The sequence below is a fragment of the Ovis canadensis genome, chromosome 5, assembly GCF_042477335.2.
Source record: "Ovis canadensis isolate MfBH-ARS-UI-01 breed Bighorn chromosome 5, ARS-UI_OviCan_v2, whole genome shotgun sequence".
Taxonomy (NCBI): Eukaryota; Metazoa; Chordata; class Mammalia; order Artiodactyla; family Bovidae; genus Ovis; species Ovis canadensis.
In genome coordinates this window covers 15,816,510-15,832,900 of record NC_091249.1, presented here as the reverse complement: position 1 = coordinate 15,832,900, position 16,391 = coordinate 15,816,510, and the positions used below count along the sequence as shown (strand labels likewise).

Below are 16,391 nucleotides of genomic sequence, written 5' to 3'. Positions count from 1 at the left end.
TTCACCTTTTAAACATAAAGAAAGCATACAACCAAGAGTAGATCAACACTGAAAAGTCTTCTGACTCTAAAAAAACCTGTTTCAAAATTTAAGCATCTAATGCTAAGAGAGAGGAATAGAGTGCTGTGGGGCTAAAGGCTACTATCATCCACTAAACAGTGGATATGGAAGGCCAGGGACGCTGCCAGACAGTCTCAAGGACGGCCCTCATCAGAAGGGATTATCTAGGGCAGTGTCAAGTTAAGAGGTAAGGAAACTACAAATCACTGACATGATCTTTGAAGATGGGAGGATAAACGGGGCACTACTACCTAACTGGATTGCTCCTAAAATGTCATCTGATAGCATATTTTAAATAGGATTATTCAGATCTGCAAGGCTAAAATGAGGAATTCATCTGTTGGGTCAACATAAACTTTCTTCACTATATGGAGATTATTCAATCACTCTTGAAAGAACTCCAAGGTCCTCAGGTAGTCAACGCTGGCTCACCTGGCTATGGCTGAAGCGCTCTATGTGGCTGGCACCCAACCGAAGCCCCTACCCAGCTGTCAGAGATCAGCTCAGGGCTGGCACTGCCTACCCTCACTGACTGCAATTACCAACATCTAGGAGAGCAAAGCCAAATTCAAGAGGAGAGACATAAGTAATGACACGGTTTTACGCCATGTTGAATGCAGAAAAAATTACTACTGGAAAAAAAAAATTTACTGCTGAACTACAGTTAAAAATCCGCATTCTACTCCTTAAAAAAAAAAAAAAGATACTGGAATACAGGAAAATCACATCCTTCTTTCTACCTGAGTTCCTCGTCATACACCTACCACCAACAGAAGCATGCTTTAAAGCAGATTGGCACAGTTCTTCAGCTGCTCTTCCATGGGTTCTCTGATGGGGGCTGGACTTTGATGTGGGAAAAATGTAGTATTGGACCCACAAGACTATGTGGCAGAGAAAGCCTATGTTATGTTATGCTTAGAGGTAAAACGACACAGAAGCATCAACAAAATAGGAAACATACCACAATGCCCAGGGCCTTCAAAATATTAAGTTTGCACATAGGACAGGTACAATGTTCACTAAGCCAGGGATCCACGCAGGATTTGTGGAAAACATGCCTATTAAAAAAAAAAAAGGGAGAATTATATCACAAATTATATCCTGAAAAACTCTTAGGTCAAAATGTAAATAAATGAAATTTTTAGTTAGTCTGTTTGGTCCCAAGAGACAAATACTGGGGATGTACTAGAACAGAACTGGCAGAAAATCTCCTAAACCCAATCTCGTATGTTAATAGCACTGTATAATGAGAACTGATAAGTAGTATTTGGCTGTGTGGTTTTATTCCACCAAATTCCAAACAAAGATTTGAGGAAAAGTAGGAAATTTACTAAGAATCAAGATAACTGTATCTTATAAATCAGTTGTTTCCAATATCTAAAGCAGAAAAACAGAATTTCAAAAAATACTAAGTGAAGTAAAGTGAAATGAAGTCGCTCAGTCGTGTCCGACTCTTTTGCGACCCCACGGACTGTAGCCTACCAGGCGCCTCTGTCCATGGGATTTTCCAGGCAATAGTACTGGAGTGGTTTGCCATTTCCTTCTCCAGGGAATCTTCCCGACCCAGGGATCGAACCTGGGTCTCCCGCACGGTAGACAGATGCTTTACTGTCTGAGCCACCAGGGAAGTACTAACCAGGAGTTAAATATTAACAAGGAGTTTAAATTCTATATAATTAGTTTCATGGACTTCTGTTTAAATGTTGTTTAAAACATCATTTAAAGAGTTCTTGTAAAACAGATAGACAGGGAGCCCAGCCTGGCACTCTGTGAGTACCTAGATGGGTGGGGAGGGATGCTCAAGAGGGAGGTGATGTCTGTCTGATTATGGCTGATTTATGTTGTTGTATAGCAGAAACCAACACAACACTGTAAAAGCAATTTTCCTCCAATTAAAAAAAATAAACCAAAGGTAAAAACAAAAAAATTAGTAAATGAAATTAAAAAAAAAAAAAAAAAGACTTCTAAGCAACCCAAGTTAAATGCTTGTAAAGTTACAGGGTAGTTGGGACTATTTTTAGGGATGAGCTGTGCTCAGAAATCAGATAACATTTAACCAGCAGTTTTTAGCTGAAATGTTGAAGGGAGACAGGATGGGTGATTTTTATTCCAGAGAGTGGACAGTCACATCCTTGTGACTGGAAATAAGTCATGGAGGGCTTTGCATTCTTGAAGAAGTTGCCTGTGTCCTATGGAAAGGAGAAAAGACAGTGAGGGAGCTGTTGAAATCATTTCTCAAGCTCCTGTACCTCCCTGTGGTAGCTCTGAGAACCTGAAATGAGGCCACAAGGAAGCCCCAGAGTCCTGGCCAATGGGGCAGGGGCAGGGGCAGAGACAGGGGCCAGGACAGGCGTTCCGGGCACCATTGGCTCATCACAGTCTCGGGATAACATGAAAGAAATTCTGAGAAAGATATCAAGTTGAACCATCATATGCTTTTTAAATGTTGTTAATTTGTAATTTATATATTAGCTTATAAGTAGTTACGCATACCTTTTCAAAATATATATACCTGTTTTAAAACGCAGCTTTGATTAAAAAAAGTACGAGATTTAGAAAACTCACTGTTTTAACTGGGATTTGGAAGAAACATTCATGCTTACAGTTTCAACCCAAATAACCGATCATCCCTTGGTAGCCTTGTGCCCACTTTTTGGGGGAAGAATCAAGATGTGCGTGCATGCTCAGTCGTGTCCGACTCTGCCCACATCTCCTGCATGACAAGCAGCTTCTCTACCCACTTAGTCACCTGAGAAGCCCAAGAATGAAGACATTGGCAACTAAACGGTGGTGCTAGCAGTAAAGGACCCGCCTGCCAGTGTGGGAGAGATAAGAGACGCCAGTTCCATCCCTGGGTTGCGAATCTCCCCTGTGGGAGGGCTTGGCAACCCACTCCAGTATTCTTGCCTGAAGAATCCCATGGACAGAGGAGCTTGGTGGGCTACAGTCCATGGGGTCGCAAACAGTCAGACACGCCTTAAGTGACTTAGTACACACAGTCTGAAACTTACACAATGAATCAGAACCTCATTACCCCTGAAGGTTTTCACTTAAGAGGTGAAAGTCATCAAACCAGAGGCAAGGCCTAAACTCAGTATACATAACACACTGTCACATCTGTTTACTCTTCCTTGCATCTAGAGTGTACTCTGAAAGGGAGATAAAGGCTTGCCCCAGAATTCCACTGAGGGTATTCTCAGAGGTGGGGACTATTCCCCAGCAGCTGTGAACGGTGTTGGCTGTGGCTGGCCTAAGAAAGATAAGAACAAGGCCTCCAGTCCTTTCTTCAGATACAGACCCCTTTAGGTCTTACATGAATGACAGCTCCTCCTCACTGCAAGGGTGCATCTGCCTTTATTTGGCAATGTTTCTGGGAGGTCTATGGACCAATGAGGGTTTTGTCAGCGTTGGCAGAGATAGAGGGCTGGGAAGGTGCTCTCAGCCAGTTCGATGCAGTGTGGACAGTGGACTTGGCCCAGTTGGCAGGTGACAGAAGAGAAGGTTGTGTGACCTCTGGTGCAGCCGCTGTGGTGTTGGGGAGCTGACCTGAACCAGTTCTCTGTGGAAATCCTGGTTTAAGCCAGCACTGCTGGTTTTTACCTTCCCTTCTTACCAGTGTTTCTGCTTTCCTCTTTTCTTATTACCTAGCTTTTCTTTTCTATTACTGGTTATTTGGAACGAACAAAATGGTTTAATCCCGTAATTTTTAAAGCTGTGTAAGCTGAGTGTTCTCTGTCCCTTTAACCTTAGTTATAAACGGATTTCTCTTATGTCAGGGTCCTTAAGTGTTCCCTTGTAGGTTTGCTGATCTAAAAGAAAGTGTCTGGTTCCCTGTGGAGCAGTGTATGAAGGGAAACAAAGACCAAGTTCTCCAGGGACAAGCTGGGAAAGAAAGCCTCTCTTCCTTAGCTAACTCAAAATCAGAAAGTTTTTTCTCTGCATAAAAAACCCTTTTCCTTTAGGCTATCTGCCCACCCTATGGCTTTCCCACCCTCAGTCCCCACCCCAGCCAGCAAGCTGCCCCTTCCTCCCTCCCTCCCAAACTTCTTCCTCCAGCCACGCTCTTTCCAGGATTTCAACAGTCTAGCTCCTGCAGCTGGCTCAGAAAGCATCAGTCTCATTCCCACAGCACACCTCTCTTTACCTGCTGGCCCTCCTGACACCAGCCCATCACTCTCCCTCGGGCCACTGACAGCTCTGTGGTGAAGGGCTGCCCTGTAGTTGCCCATCTCTTCTTCGTCACCTGTTTTCTTGACCTCTTGCTTCTGTCTCCTCGGGTCTGCTGTTAACCAAACTCCACATGGCCTTCCCTTCCTCCTGGGCAAAGTTCTGCCCCTACGACAGCCTGAGCTGTGACAAACAGCACTTTCTGACTACCAGCTGTCTCATCTGAACACTGCGGGGGAGAAGCACAGTGGGGAAGGCTGCCTGCCATCTAACTCGTGAGGCTGTTTGGAGCAGTAAGTGAAAAACTTAGAAAAGGCACCAAGGATATGCAAATAAAAGGTATTATTAAACATACAACCAGGCAAAGTAATGCCAATATTCCACACAACTCCTGCTACATGGTCAGAACACTTCAGCGTGCCTTGGGTCTCTGCACACTTGTGCCAGAGTGACCTCTTACAGGCTTGGAGATGTATGAAAGGCATCCACAGACACCTCAGAGGGGCACGTGGGGCCAGTCAAACCTGGAAAGAACCCCTTCCCACTGTTCTAAAAAGACCCGAATAATAAAAACGCACATAAACACAGAAAAGGGCCCAACACACTTAGGGCTGAGCGGTGTACACGGACGGAAAGCGGGTGATGCGTTGAGGAACAGTGAAACGTGTAAAGGACAAGTGTATCAGAGCTTCAGAAAAGTCCTTTATTCCTATTAGAGATACGCTGGGATACAGAAATACTTTGGGATATGTGGAAGTATAGAACAGAAAGGGAACAAAACCAGTAACATTAAAACACAATGCCTTCCCACTCTCCTACTTCCCAACGCACTGTAAGCTAGAGTGATCAGAACAATGGCTGGGGGTGGGGTGAGGCGTCTACATTGAAGGCGAGTTGTTTTCACAGCTCTGCAGCCTCTTGGTGCCGTGCAAGAACCTGGCAAATATAAAAGGATCCAGGATTACTAAAGGTCAGAGACAGGAACTCCTCTTTTCCCCGAACTAGGACTGGCAGGAGACACTGTTTAAATAGGCTTTCCCTCTGAGGAGGAGGCATCACAACAGTGCCTCTGCCAGCCGCCAGGTGACTGACCCACTTTAGCTTCCGAGGTGGCATCTTAGACATACAATGAGCCGAGCTGCAGCACTCTACTTCTGAAAAGTGTTTTTAACCACTAAAAATTTTGTGGTTTAATATTTAAATAGAAGAGGTGCAAAACAGGGGGTCAGTTTTCCAGTTTCTAAGATGTGTTGGCTAACATCCAGAGGACAGCTGACTGATCAGCTGACACGAGGAGGAGGTCCCAGTGTGGTGCTGACTGCCATCTGTCCTCAGGAAAGTAATGTGACAAAGGTAAAGAGTAAAGGCCATGCAGCAAGAAGCAGCAATCCACGAGAGGTTTGCTCTCTGCAGAAAGTTTTAGTTCAGTCTTGGGGTAGGTATGTTAAAAGGAAGGACAAACAGACATAAAGGCACCTGTACTTTCTTCCTGCCTTACTTGGGAAGAGACAGTGAGTGCAGCTGATTTTCAGAATCTGGCTATAAAAGGGAGAAGCTGTAGGGTGGCACAGCTTCAGAGTTGGGTTTGAAAGAGAGTTATACAAACTGGAGAGGAAATGCTTGAGCGTGATGAAATGCTGGTGGGCAGAGACAGAAAGAACAAGAACTGGAGGGAGCAAAGAGTCAACAGAGCTAGGTCTCAAGGATGGGAAGGTGTTGGCACACAGAGGCCCAGGTTGAAAAAGCACGTTAGAACCAAGGAGGCGGTCCTCTGTCCTGACGGGAGGCAAGGTTGCAAGGGTGGGTGTGGAGGCAGGCGCGCGTGAAGGCTCAGGATCAGGAAGCCAGGAGAATTTCAACTAACAGCCATTGGTTTCTGTGAAGGTAACAGTGAAGTTATCTGATGAGAGTGAGGAATAAAGGGGTGAGTGAAGATGTTTAAGGAGAATAGATACCCCTGGATGTGCTGCGTGAGGAGAAGGGAGAGATGACCAGGGGAAAAGAGGGGCTCTGGGCAGTGCTCCAGGCCCAGCTAGCCTTCCAGGCACCAGAGCTGTCTGGCAACCAGAGCTAAAGGAAGACAAAGCCGAGTCACACATCAGACCCGTTTTAATGACCCAAAGACTACAGAGGGAAGGCAGAGTATCTGAGGGAGAGAGACCAGAGCAAGAAGCACACAAGAGTTGTTAATTCAAAGGTACTTGAGAGGAATCCATGGGAAAACAGAGGCTTGGAGAAGATGTGGAATAAAGATGAGTATTTGTGTGGAGCCATTCTCTAGGTTAGGCGTCCTCAACTGCAGGCATTTGTGGTTGTCAATGGCCATATGTGGGGGGTGTTACTGGCACCTACTAAGTGGAGCCAAAGATACTGCTAAGTAACTCGCAATGCAGGGGGAGCCCCTCAAGCCTGACCAATGAAGAAACGTCTGGTCCCGAATGTCAACAGTGCCCGGGTGGAAAGACCTTGCTCTAGGTAAAAAACTGTCAACTTGGGTCACACAAAATGTTGCTTGATTGCAAAGTTAGTTTTTACTACACCTCAGAATCATGCTATTGTCCCCAGCTCAGTCAGAGGGAATGTTCTGCTGAGCCGGCTGTGCAACACAGAGAAAGCCACAACTAGCTTCAAAGTAAAAGGGGAAGTGTCATCTAGACAATGGTCCACGAACAAAAGACAACCCTGTGAGCAATGTCTTAGTCATGGGTGCAAAAAAAACGCTGTTTGTCCAATTCTAATACTCGAAAGCAGACAACAAATACAGAAGTTGAGATCCCTTCCTTTGGTGGTAGGTCAACTTCTAAGAAATTTCTAAGGTCAAGCACAGCTCCACATTTCAATAGATGGCCTGGCTCTGCAGCATCAGAGTCACCCCTGGTACCTAATAAAAACAAACAAGCCTGGGGCTCCCCTCAGTATGTATTTCTGAAAGCTCCCCATTGATTCTTGACCTTTGGAAGGAAACAAGAGAACCAGGAATGAGACTCTAGAAAAGCCAATTCTTGAAGGACAGAAAGAATACGGAACAAATTTCCCAGCACAGTCTAACTTCAGCTGAGGCTCCCCTGAGGAAAACACTGTCACCTTACTAATTACCATTAACAGCTTTGGAAGCCTTCATTCTTAGGTCCCAGACAGTCCTAGGGGCCCCTGGACTGAGACAGAAAGACAGAGAATCTGCAAAGACTTGACTTCTTCCTGGCTATTCCAGTTTCAAAAGATATCTGTGCAAGGTAATAACAGTTTTTAAAAGCAAGTAAGAGCTGATTATGCTTTATAAAGTACCCACTACCGTTTCCCCTGATGTGTACAGCTGATCCTTGAACAAATGTGGAGGGGCAGTGGTTAGGGTGCCGACGCCCACTCAAGTTGAAAATCTTATAACCTTACAGTCAGCCCTCTGAATTCGTGGGCTTCCCCGCTGGCTCAGATGGTAAAGAATCTGTCTGCAATGCAGGAAACCCAGGTTCGATCCCTGGGTTGGGAAGATCCCCTGGACAAGGGAATGGCTACCCACTCCTGTGAAATCCCACAGAGAGAGGAGCCTGGCGGGCTACAGTCCAAGGGGCTGCAGAGTCATACACCACTGAGTGACTAGCACTTCCACTTTCTTTTTTTCTGTATTCACGGTTTTGCACATTCAACCATCAGCTGATCACCTATTACTACAGTATTTACTACTGAAATAAGTCAACTGGTGCAATTCAAACCTGCGTTGTACAGGGGTCAACTGTGTTTGTATGTGTATTTCCTTTAGCTTCAAGGTTTTAGATCTGAAAAACTATAATTAGATAATTTAATTTTCTACAGGACAGCTGACATTTAGTTTTATAGGGTTTCCTTAATATGTAAACTAAATGACGTGACTTCCAGAATCTTGGTTTTTCCGTCTCCATATATGGAATTATTTGTAAGTTATTATTTAAAGAAACCCAGATCTCTCTGGATTCAAAATGTATAACTTTGTGAATAAATAAATTAACACCAGTAGCCTCACAGAGACAACTGCTACTGATTATTTTATTCATTCACGTGTTCCATATTATTAGAAGGTAAGAGATATGTGAATGAGTTTTCAGTGAGAAGGGGAGAAGGCTTTTGATTTTAGGCTTCTCGGTAGGTGACTTGGTATTTTTTCCAATCAGTGCTCAGACTGTGTCTCTTAATGTTTCATACTCCCGAGCGTGGCATAGCACCATGGGAGAAATCCACACACTCTTTGGGGGCACCAGAGTGCAGGTGAACATCCTCCTTTCTGAGGGAGGCATGCGGCCCTCTGTAAAGAGTAGGAATAATGCAGAAGGCCATTTTTATACCAGCGCTGGCATTTCTGAGTCGCGTGACCCTGACCCCGGAAGCTCCACTACTGGCTTCCCCACACCTCACTGGACAGCGGGGAGAGAGCGGATGCAAACTGCACAGAGCAGAGTGCCTGACCTGGGGCGGGCACACAGCACGTAGCAGCCCCCCGCTTCACACAGCCAAGGCCAGTCAAAGGCTTAACCCAAGCCCTAGAGTTCTGGTTGTTGCTCAGTTGCCCACTCATGTCTGACTCTTGTGACCCCATGAACTGCAGCATGCCAGGCCTCCCTGTCTCTCACCATCTCCTGAAGTTTTCCCAAGTTCATGTTCACTGCATCGGTGATGCCATCCAACCACGTCATCCTCTGATGCTCTCGTCTCCTGCCCTCGATCTTTCCTAGCATCAGGGACTTTCCCAATGAGTTCTCTGCGTGCATCAGATGACCAAAATATTGAAGCTTCACCGTTAGGATCAGTCTTTCCAGTGAATATTCAGGACTGATCTACCTTAAGATTGACTGGTTTGATTTTCTCGCTGTCCAAGGAACTTCTAGGAGTCTTTTCTAGCACTACACTTCAAAGGCATAAATTCTTTGGCGTTCTGCCTTCTTTACGGTCCAGCTTTCACAACCATACCTGACCACTGGGAAGACCATAAGCTTGACTCTATGGACTCCTGTCGGCAGAGTAATATCCCTGCTTTTCAACACACTGTCTCGGTTTGTCATCGCTTTCCTGCCAAGAAGCAATAGTCTTCTGATTTCATGGCTGCAGTCACCATCTGCAGTGATTCTGGAGCCCAAGAAGAGGAAATCTGTCACTACTTTCATCTTCTCCTTTTCTATTTGCCATACAGTAATGGAGCCGGATGCCATGATCTTAATTTAATATTTAGTCTTAAGGTGGCTCTTTCACTTTCCTCCTTAACCGTTATTAAGAGGTTCTTTAGTTCCTCTTCACTTTCTGCCATGCGGCCTAGTGGTAAAGAAGCCACCTGCCATTGCAGAGTTCTGGTACCAAGTACCAAGTGGACACTGCTGAGGCTTTATTGGAGGGACTAGTGATCAACCCTTGATCTGAGAAGGAGAGGACCAGTGGCTAGATCTGAAACCCACAGAAATCACAGAAATCAAAATTCTTGACCTCACTGCTTTTAGGCTACTGATGCACCCCAGCCATTTTTCTCTTAACTAGAGAGGGTTTGCAGTCAGTTCTTGCTGAAGTCTGCAGTAGAGCTGCCAGGGCCGCAAGACTCAGAAATGGCAGGGCCAGCATAAAGATGTCCTTCTGTATTATTTCTGTTCACCACTACGTTCAGTGTGCAGCCAGGCCTCTTCCTACCAGAAAAGTTGTGGGTAAGAATGGCTCTCAAAAGCAAACAGATACCCACTCCAAAAGGGAGATACACAAATCACATTAGCACCATTCTACTTTAAACAAAGAAAGCCGACGTACTTGCAGGGCAGAATCCGGACAACATCATTCTGCTTATAGCTTTCTATGCAGACTGCACAATGGTCGAAGTCTGGGTCTGTTTCCTGAAACGCAAAGCATGGGAACAAAAGTTACACACTCCTCCTAAAAGTACCTAAATGGAGGACATACAATCCAGCTAAAATTTCTCCTGTGGCAACTATGGTAAACAGATGATTATAGGATGAAAGGTTATAAAAAATGTAGTATGTTTCCAACTGCTTAACTGTGTCAACCCAAATTGTATGCAAGCCAATCTAATTTGTTTTTAAACTACAGTATAACAATTATTACTAATTCTGTTTGTGAAATATCTTAGAAATCAGAATAATAACGTTTTTCAAGATTCAAATCAGCCATCACCTTGGATCATCTTCTCTCCACCACGGCTGCATCAGTATTCTGAGTATGTTTTCCTCACCAGGACACTCATCTCACCACAAAGTTAAGTACTGGCAGGAAAGGTGGTGAGCCACCACAAGACCTGCCCCAAGGATGGGAGATCTGGGACAGAGAACAGCCATGGATTCGACTCTGTACTAGGTCTTGATCAAGGTTCAGGAAGAGTCTGCCAGGTGCTTGGTCAACAAGGGTAACTGATCTCTGCCTCCTCTGGACTGGGGAAGGGTTCCCCTGCCTGTCATTAGCAGAGCTCTACCAGGAAAGGCAACACTGCTTGCTGCGTCACTGCCCCTTGGACTCAAACTCAGCAGGACAACTGTTGACAGGTCTAGGAGATACAAACTAAGAAAAAGTGTTGGCTTTAATAAGGAAAGATGGTTAGCATGGGGGACAAAGTAGGATGGATAAGGTGAATGGGCTCCAGAGAAATTCAAATTAATGTGGCAGCTGAAGGCTATCAGATCAAAAAAGCATTTATATGGGTGATCACTCCTCTGGCATGAAGTACAGTTTTTGAGATGCTACATATATTTTCTGCAAGTATTTTTAGTTTTTTCTTTCGTGTACCATGAAGTTCACTGAAAATATTTCTACCTTTTGGAGCTGTGACAAGGGAAACTAGATGTAGGGTGTCAAGGAAGTGGGAATAAAAATGAGTAAAGTCAAGAAAGTGGTAAAACTTAAGAGGATGGAGAATTATCTGTAATTATCCTTCCAGAGCTCTTTGATAAAAAATTAGTTGGTTTTTAGCAGAAGACAGGTTTGGTTTTTACGCCTTCAGAGACACAATTTTTAAATTCTAGATAGCCTTGAATATATTGAATACAGGATCTCACATTAAGTTGCTATTTTTGTCCACAGAAAGCAGAAGCAGGACTCCACCAAGTTTTGCGATCTGACTGAAGAACTGAGGATAGCAATTTCAGCCACAGATAGCTTCTATCACTGCCTCTCTGATTTATTCCCCATAAGCTTCCAGGCCCAACTCTAGCAAACTGCGCCCTTCTTTCAAACTGCTTAGCCAACTGTAGAGCAAGTGCCACGTTAACCACCACCCCCTGGATGTGGGTCTCCAGTTCTCCACGAACTGCGAAGAATTAAAACATAAAAGAGGGACGCAAAGTCTTAGAAAGCACAGGAAGAGAATGCACATTCCCGGCTCTTTACCGAAGAACCCCAAAGCACGCTAGGTTTTAGCAGAAGAAAAGTGTTGAAGAGCACAGGTAGGGAAATTATAAGTAGTTCAGTGAAGCTAATGATGATAAGAACATTAAAAGTCCAAGAAAATTAGAAAACTGTATGGAGGATCTCCAGATGACAGGCATTCTTAGAATAAGATTTCCAAGAGAAGTTAGTTTACAATAAAGCATTAGATAGTGTGCTTGAAGTAAAAGGAAAACTTAATGGAGGAAACACAAATGGTTAGTATGTATTGTCACCTACCAAATAAAAAGCAAAATACTCTACTGTTTTTACAGTGCTAAAGTGATTTCATCACTGTACCTTATCACCCTTTTTCACTGTCCTGGTTGTCAATTTGCTGATGGCTTTCTTGGCTGCATCTCCAAGACGACGCTATGAAAATAGCAAAGAAAAACAGATGTTAAGTGCAAAGATCTCTGGATTTTTCTTATTTCCGCAAACTTTATTACAATTTTTACTGAGTTATAATAGATATACACATTATATTAATATCAGGTATGCAACATAACGATTCAATAGTTGTATATGTTTTGAAATGATCACAGTAACTCAATATCCATCACCAGACAGACCTTTTTCCTTCTCGTGATAACTTTTAATATATACTCTAGATGATATTCTTTATTTTAAAATGAACATATAAAGTCCTATTATCCTACATTACTTTCCAAGTCATATCATATGAAAGGATTCCAAGAAAGCAATTAAAAAGTTAGAAAAACTGGCAGTTTCCCCCAGATTTAGCATTCTGGTAAATAAGTGTATATAGCAAAAAAAAAAAAAAAAAAAAGCCAGGTGTCATAATCACCAATGCATTTTGTATCTAACAAACATTTCAAACATTATCAGTATTTAGTTCTTATACACGTCAGAGCTACTGCCACTGTTCCAATAGCTTGCTTATTCTGCTCCAAGGGTGACACACTATTAGACATACAAGCTCTGTCTTTGTGAAAGGATATCTCTAAAACTCCTTAAAACTGCTTATCAATATCAGCGTGTGGGGGAAGGGGTGCAGTCATGAGCTCTGCTTCTGACTGCCACTGCTATGCTCCATGATCTTAGGAAGGTACACTCACCTTTCTGAGCTTGAGTTTTTCTCATTTATTTAAGAGAGTTAAATCGGGCAACTCTCTAAGGCTTGGAAAAGAGTTGGAAGGAGTTAGATAAGGAGAGCACTGGGACAGGAAGGGGGACTCTGGACCAAGGACTAGTCCAGTAAAGACAAATAGGTAAGAGGCACAGGTATGTGAGGGAAATTATAGACTGATATAACTGTAACTATGGTGAGCATATATTTTATTACTCAAATCAGAATGTTCTGAGAGTGAGAGGACCTTGCTAATAATTATACTGGGACAATAGGTGCAAACCAGGACTGCAGGCACACTGGGACAGATGGTCACCTTGCATATAACCAGATCCTAAACTGTGATAGAAGGCAGATGATGGGGCTGTAGTAGTATGATAAGAGGCTAAAACAAGGGAGACCTTGGATTTCATCCTGAGGATGAAACAAAAACAACAGAAAATTTTAGGAGGAACTTCAAAGTACACAAAAGAAAAAAGAGTTTAATGAACCTTTAAAGTACTCACCATTGAGTTTCAATTATCAATATTTCACTCTATTTTTCATCGATTCCCCTCTCATTATTGTCCTAGGGGATTTCAAAGGCACATCACAAGCACTGTATGCTCTCACCCATAAACTCATACCAAGTGAACTATGTCTAACAGATACGGGCTTTTGTTTGGTGCTACTGTCTTACCTAACAAAATTAACAATAATTAATCAACATAATCTAACACTCAAACTATTTCCTCAGGTGCCTCCAGAATGTCTTACTATAGTTGGCTTGCTTGAATCAGCATACAGCAAAGTCTAAACATGCCATCTGGTTGCTATGTCTCTCAAGTCTTCTTTAATCTACGAGTCCCCTCAATCACATACATGCATTCATACATATACATGCATACATACACAAATTTCAAAAACAGCCTTATAGACATGTAACTGACTTAAACTGCATAAAGTGTACAATTTGAAGTTTTCACTTGACCCATGAAAGCATTACAATAATCAACACAGTCTATCATCCTTCCCAAATTTCCTTGTGTCTCTTCCTAACCCCTTCCTGCCATCCTTTCACTTCATCCTCTATGACTTACTTTCTGCTACTATGGTTTATATTTTCGAGTTTTCTATAAACGGAATGATAGTATATGCTGTTTTCTGTATGCTTTCGTTCACTCAGCACAATTATCCTGAGATTAACCCATGTTGCTGCATGCATCAACAGTTCACTTCTTTCTTATGCTATGTAGTATCCCATTGTACCACAACTTATTTACCCTTTTCCCTGTTGATGAGGCAGTTTTGGCAGTAATAAATAAAGCTAAAAACAAATAATATACTTTACATTTCAAACAGTACACAGGTCTTTGTAAGGATCTGTGCTTCCTTTCTGCTGGGTCAAACAGCTATGAAGCTATATGGCAGGCATGTCTGACTTTAAAAAAATTAATTTCTTATTGAAGGATAATTGCTTTACAGAATTTTGTTGTTTTCTGTCAAACGTCAACATGAATCAGCCATAGGTATACATATATTCCCCCCCTTTTGAACCGCTCTCCCTATCCCACCCTTCTAGGTTGATACAGAGCCCCTGTTTGAGTTTCCTGAGCCATATAGCAAATTCCCATTAGCTATCTATTTTACATATGGTAACGTAAGTTTCCATGTTACTCTTTCCATACACCTCACCCGTTCCTCCCCTCTCCTCATGTCTAAAAGTCTATTCTCTATGTCTGCTTCTCCACTGCTGCCCTGTAAGCAACTCTTCAGTTATAATTTTCCTAGATTCCATATATGTGCATTAGAACATGATAGTAATCTTTCTCTTTCTGACTTACTTCCCTCTGTATAATAGGTTCTAGGTTCGTCCACCTCATTAGAACTGACTCAAAGGCGTTCCTTTTTATGGCAGAGTAATATTCCATTGTGTATATATACCACAACTTCTTTATCCATTCATCTGTCAATGGAAATCCAGGTTGCTTCCATGTTCTAGCTACTGTAAACAGTGCTGCAATGAACAATGGGATACATGTGTCTTTTTCAGTTTTGGTTTCCTCATGGTATCTGCCTAGGAGTGGGATTGCTGGGTCATACAGTGATTTTATTCCTAGTTTTTTTAAGGAATCTCCATACTGTCTTCCATAGTGGCTATATTAATTTACATTCCCATCAACAGTGCAAGAGGGCTCCCTTTTCTCCATACCCTTGCCAGCATTTATCGTTTATAGACTTTTTGATGTTGGCCATTCTGACCAGTGTGAGGTGATATCTCATTGTAGTTTTGATTTGCATTTCTCTAATAATGAGTGATGTTGAGCATCTTTTCATGTGTTTGCTAGCCATCTGTATGCCTTGGAGAAATGTCAGTTTAGGTATTTTTCCCACTTTTTCATTGGGTTGTTTGTTTTCCTGGTATTGAGCTGTATGAGCTGCTTGTATATTTTGGAAATGAATCCTTTGTCAGCTGTTTCATTTGCTATTATTTTCTCCCATTCTGAGGGTTATCTTTTCACCTTGCTTATAGTTTCCTTTGCTGTGCAAAAGCTTTTAAGTTTAATCAGGTCCCACTTGTTTACTTTTGTTTTTACTTGTTACACTAGGAGGTGGGTCATAGAGGATCTTGCTTCGAATTATGTCATCAAGTGTTCTACGTTTTCCTCTAAGAGTTTTATAGTTTCTGGTCTTACATTTAGGTCTTTAGTCCATTTTGAGTCTATCTTTGTATATGGCATTAGGAAGTGTTCTAATTTCATTCTTCTACATGGAGCTGTTCAGTGTTCCCAGCACCATTTATTGAAGGGGCTGTCTTTGCTCCATAATATATTCTTGCTTCCTTGGTCAAAGATAAGGTACCCATAGGTGCACATGTTTATTTCTGGGCTTTCTATCTTGTTTCATTGATCTGTATTTCTGTTTTTGTGCCAGTACCATACTGTCTTGATGACTGTAGCTTTGTGGTATAATCTGAAGTCAGGAAGGTTGAATCCTTCAGCTTCACTCTTCTTTCTCAAGACTGCTTTGGCTATTCGGGGTCTCTTGTGTTTCCATGTAAATTGTTAAATTCTTTGTTCTAGTTCTATGGAAAACGTCATTGGTAACTTGATAGAGATTGCACTGAATCTGTAGGTGCATTTGGTAAAATAGTCATTTTCACTATATTGATTCTTTCTACAGGAACATGGAATCTCTCTCCATCTGTTTCTGTCATCTTTGATTTCTTTGATTAGTGTCTTATAATTTTCTGTTTACAGTTCTTTTTGTCTCCTTAGGTAAGTTTATTCCTAGATAATTAATTCTTTTTGTTGCAATGGTGAATGGGATTGATTCCTTAATTTCTCTGATTTTTCACTGTTAGTATATACAAATGCAAGGGATTTCTACATATTGATTTTATATCCTGCAACATTGCTAAATTCACTGATCAGCTCTAGTAACTTTCTGATACTCTTTAGGGTTTTCTATGTATATTCATGTCATATTCAAACAGTGAGAGCTTGACTTCTTCTTTTCTGATTTGGATTCCTTTTATTTATTTTTCTTCTCTGATTGTTGTAGCTGGGACTTCCAGAACTATGCTTAATAATAGTGGTGAAAGTGGACACCCTTCTCTTGTTCCCGATCTCAGGGGGAATGCTTTCAGTTTTTCACCACTGAGAATAATGTTTGCTGTAGGCTTATCATATATGGCCTTTGCTATGTTGAGGTA

At 42.4% G+C, this 16,391-nt stretch overlaps 1 protein-coding gene across 3 annotated transcripts in view; it reads right to left on the bottom strand.

The window, feature by feature from the left end:
• RNF130 (ring finger protein 130) overlaps positions 1-16,391 on the bottom strand; it is a 139,278-nt gene that overhangs the window by 14,392 nt on the left and 108,495 nt on the right. For all 3 annotated transcript variants that reach the window (XM_069590388.1, XM_069590389.1, XM_069590390.1), the window contains 3 exons: positions 11,908-11,979; positions 9,985-10,067; positions 1,022-1,118 (listed from right to left, as the gene is read on the bottom strand). In XM_069590388.1, the coding sequence (XP_069446489.1) occupies positions 1,022-1,118; positions 9,985-10,067; positions 11,908-11,979 (252 nt within the window). The remainder of the gene's footprint in view (positions 1-1,021; positions 1,119-9,984; positions 10,068-11,907; positions 11,980-16,391) is intronic.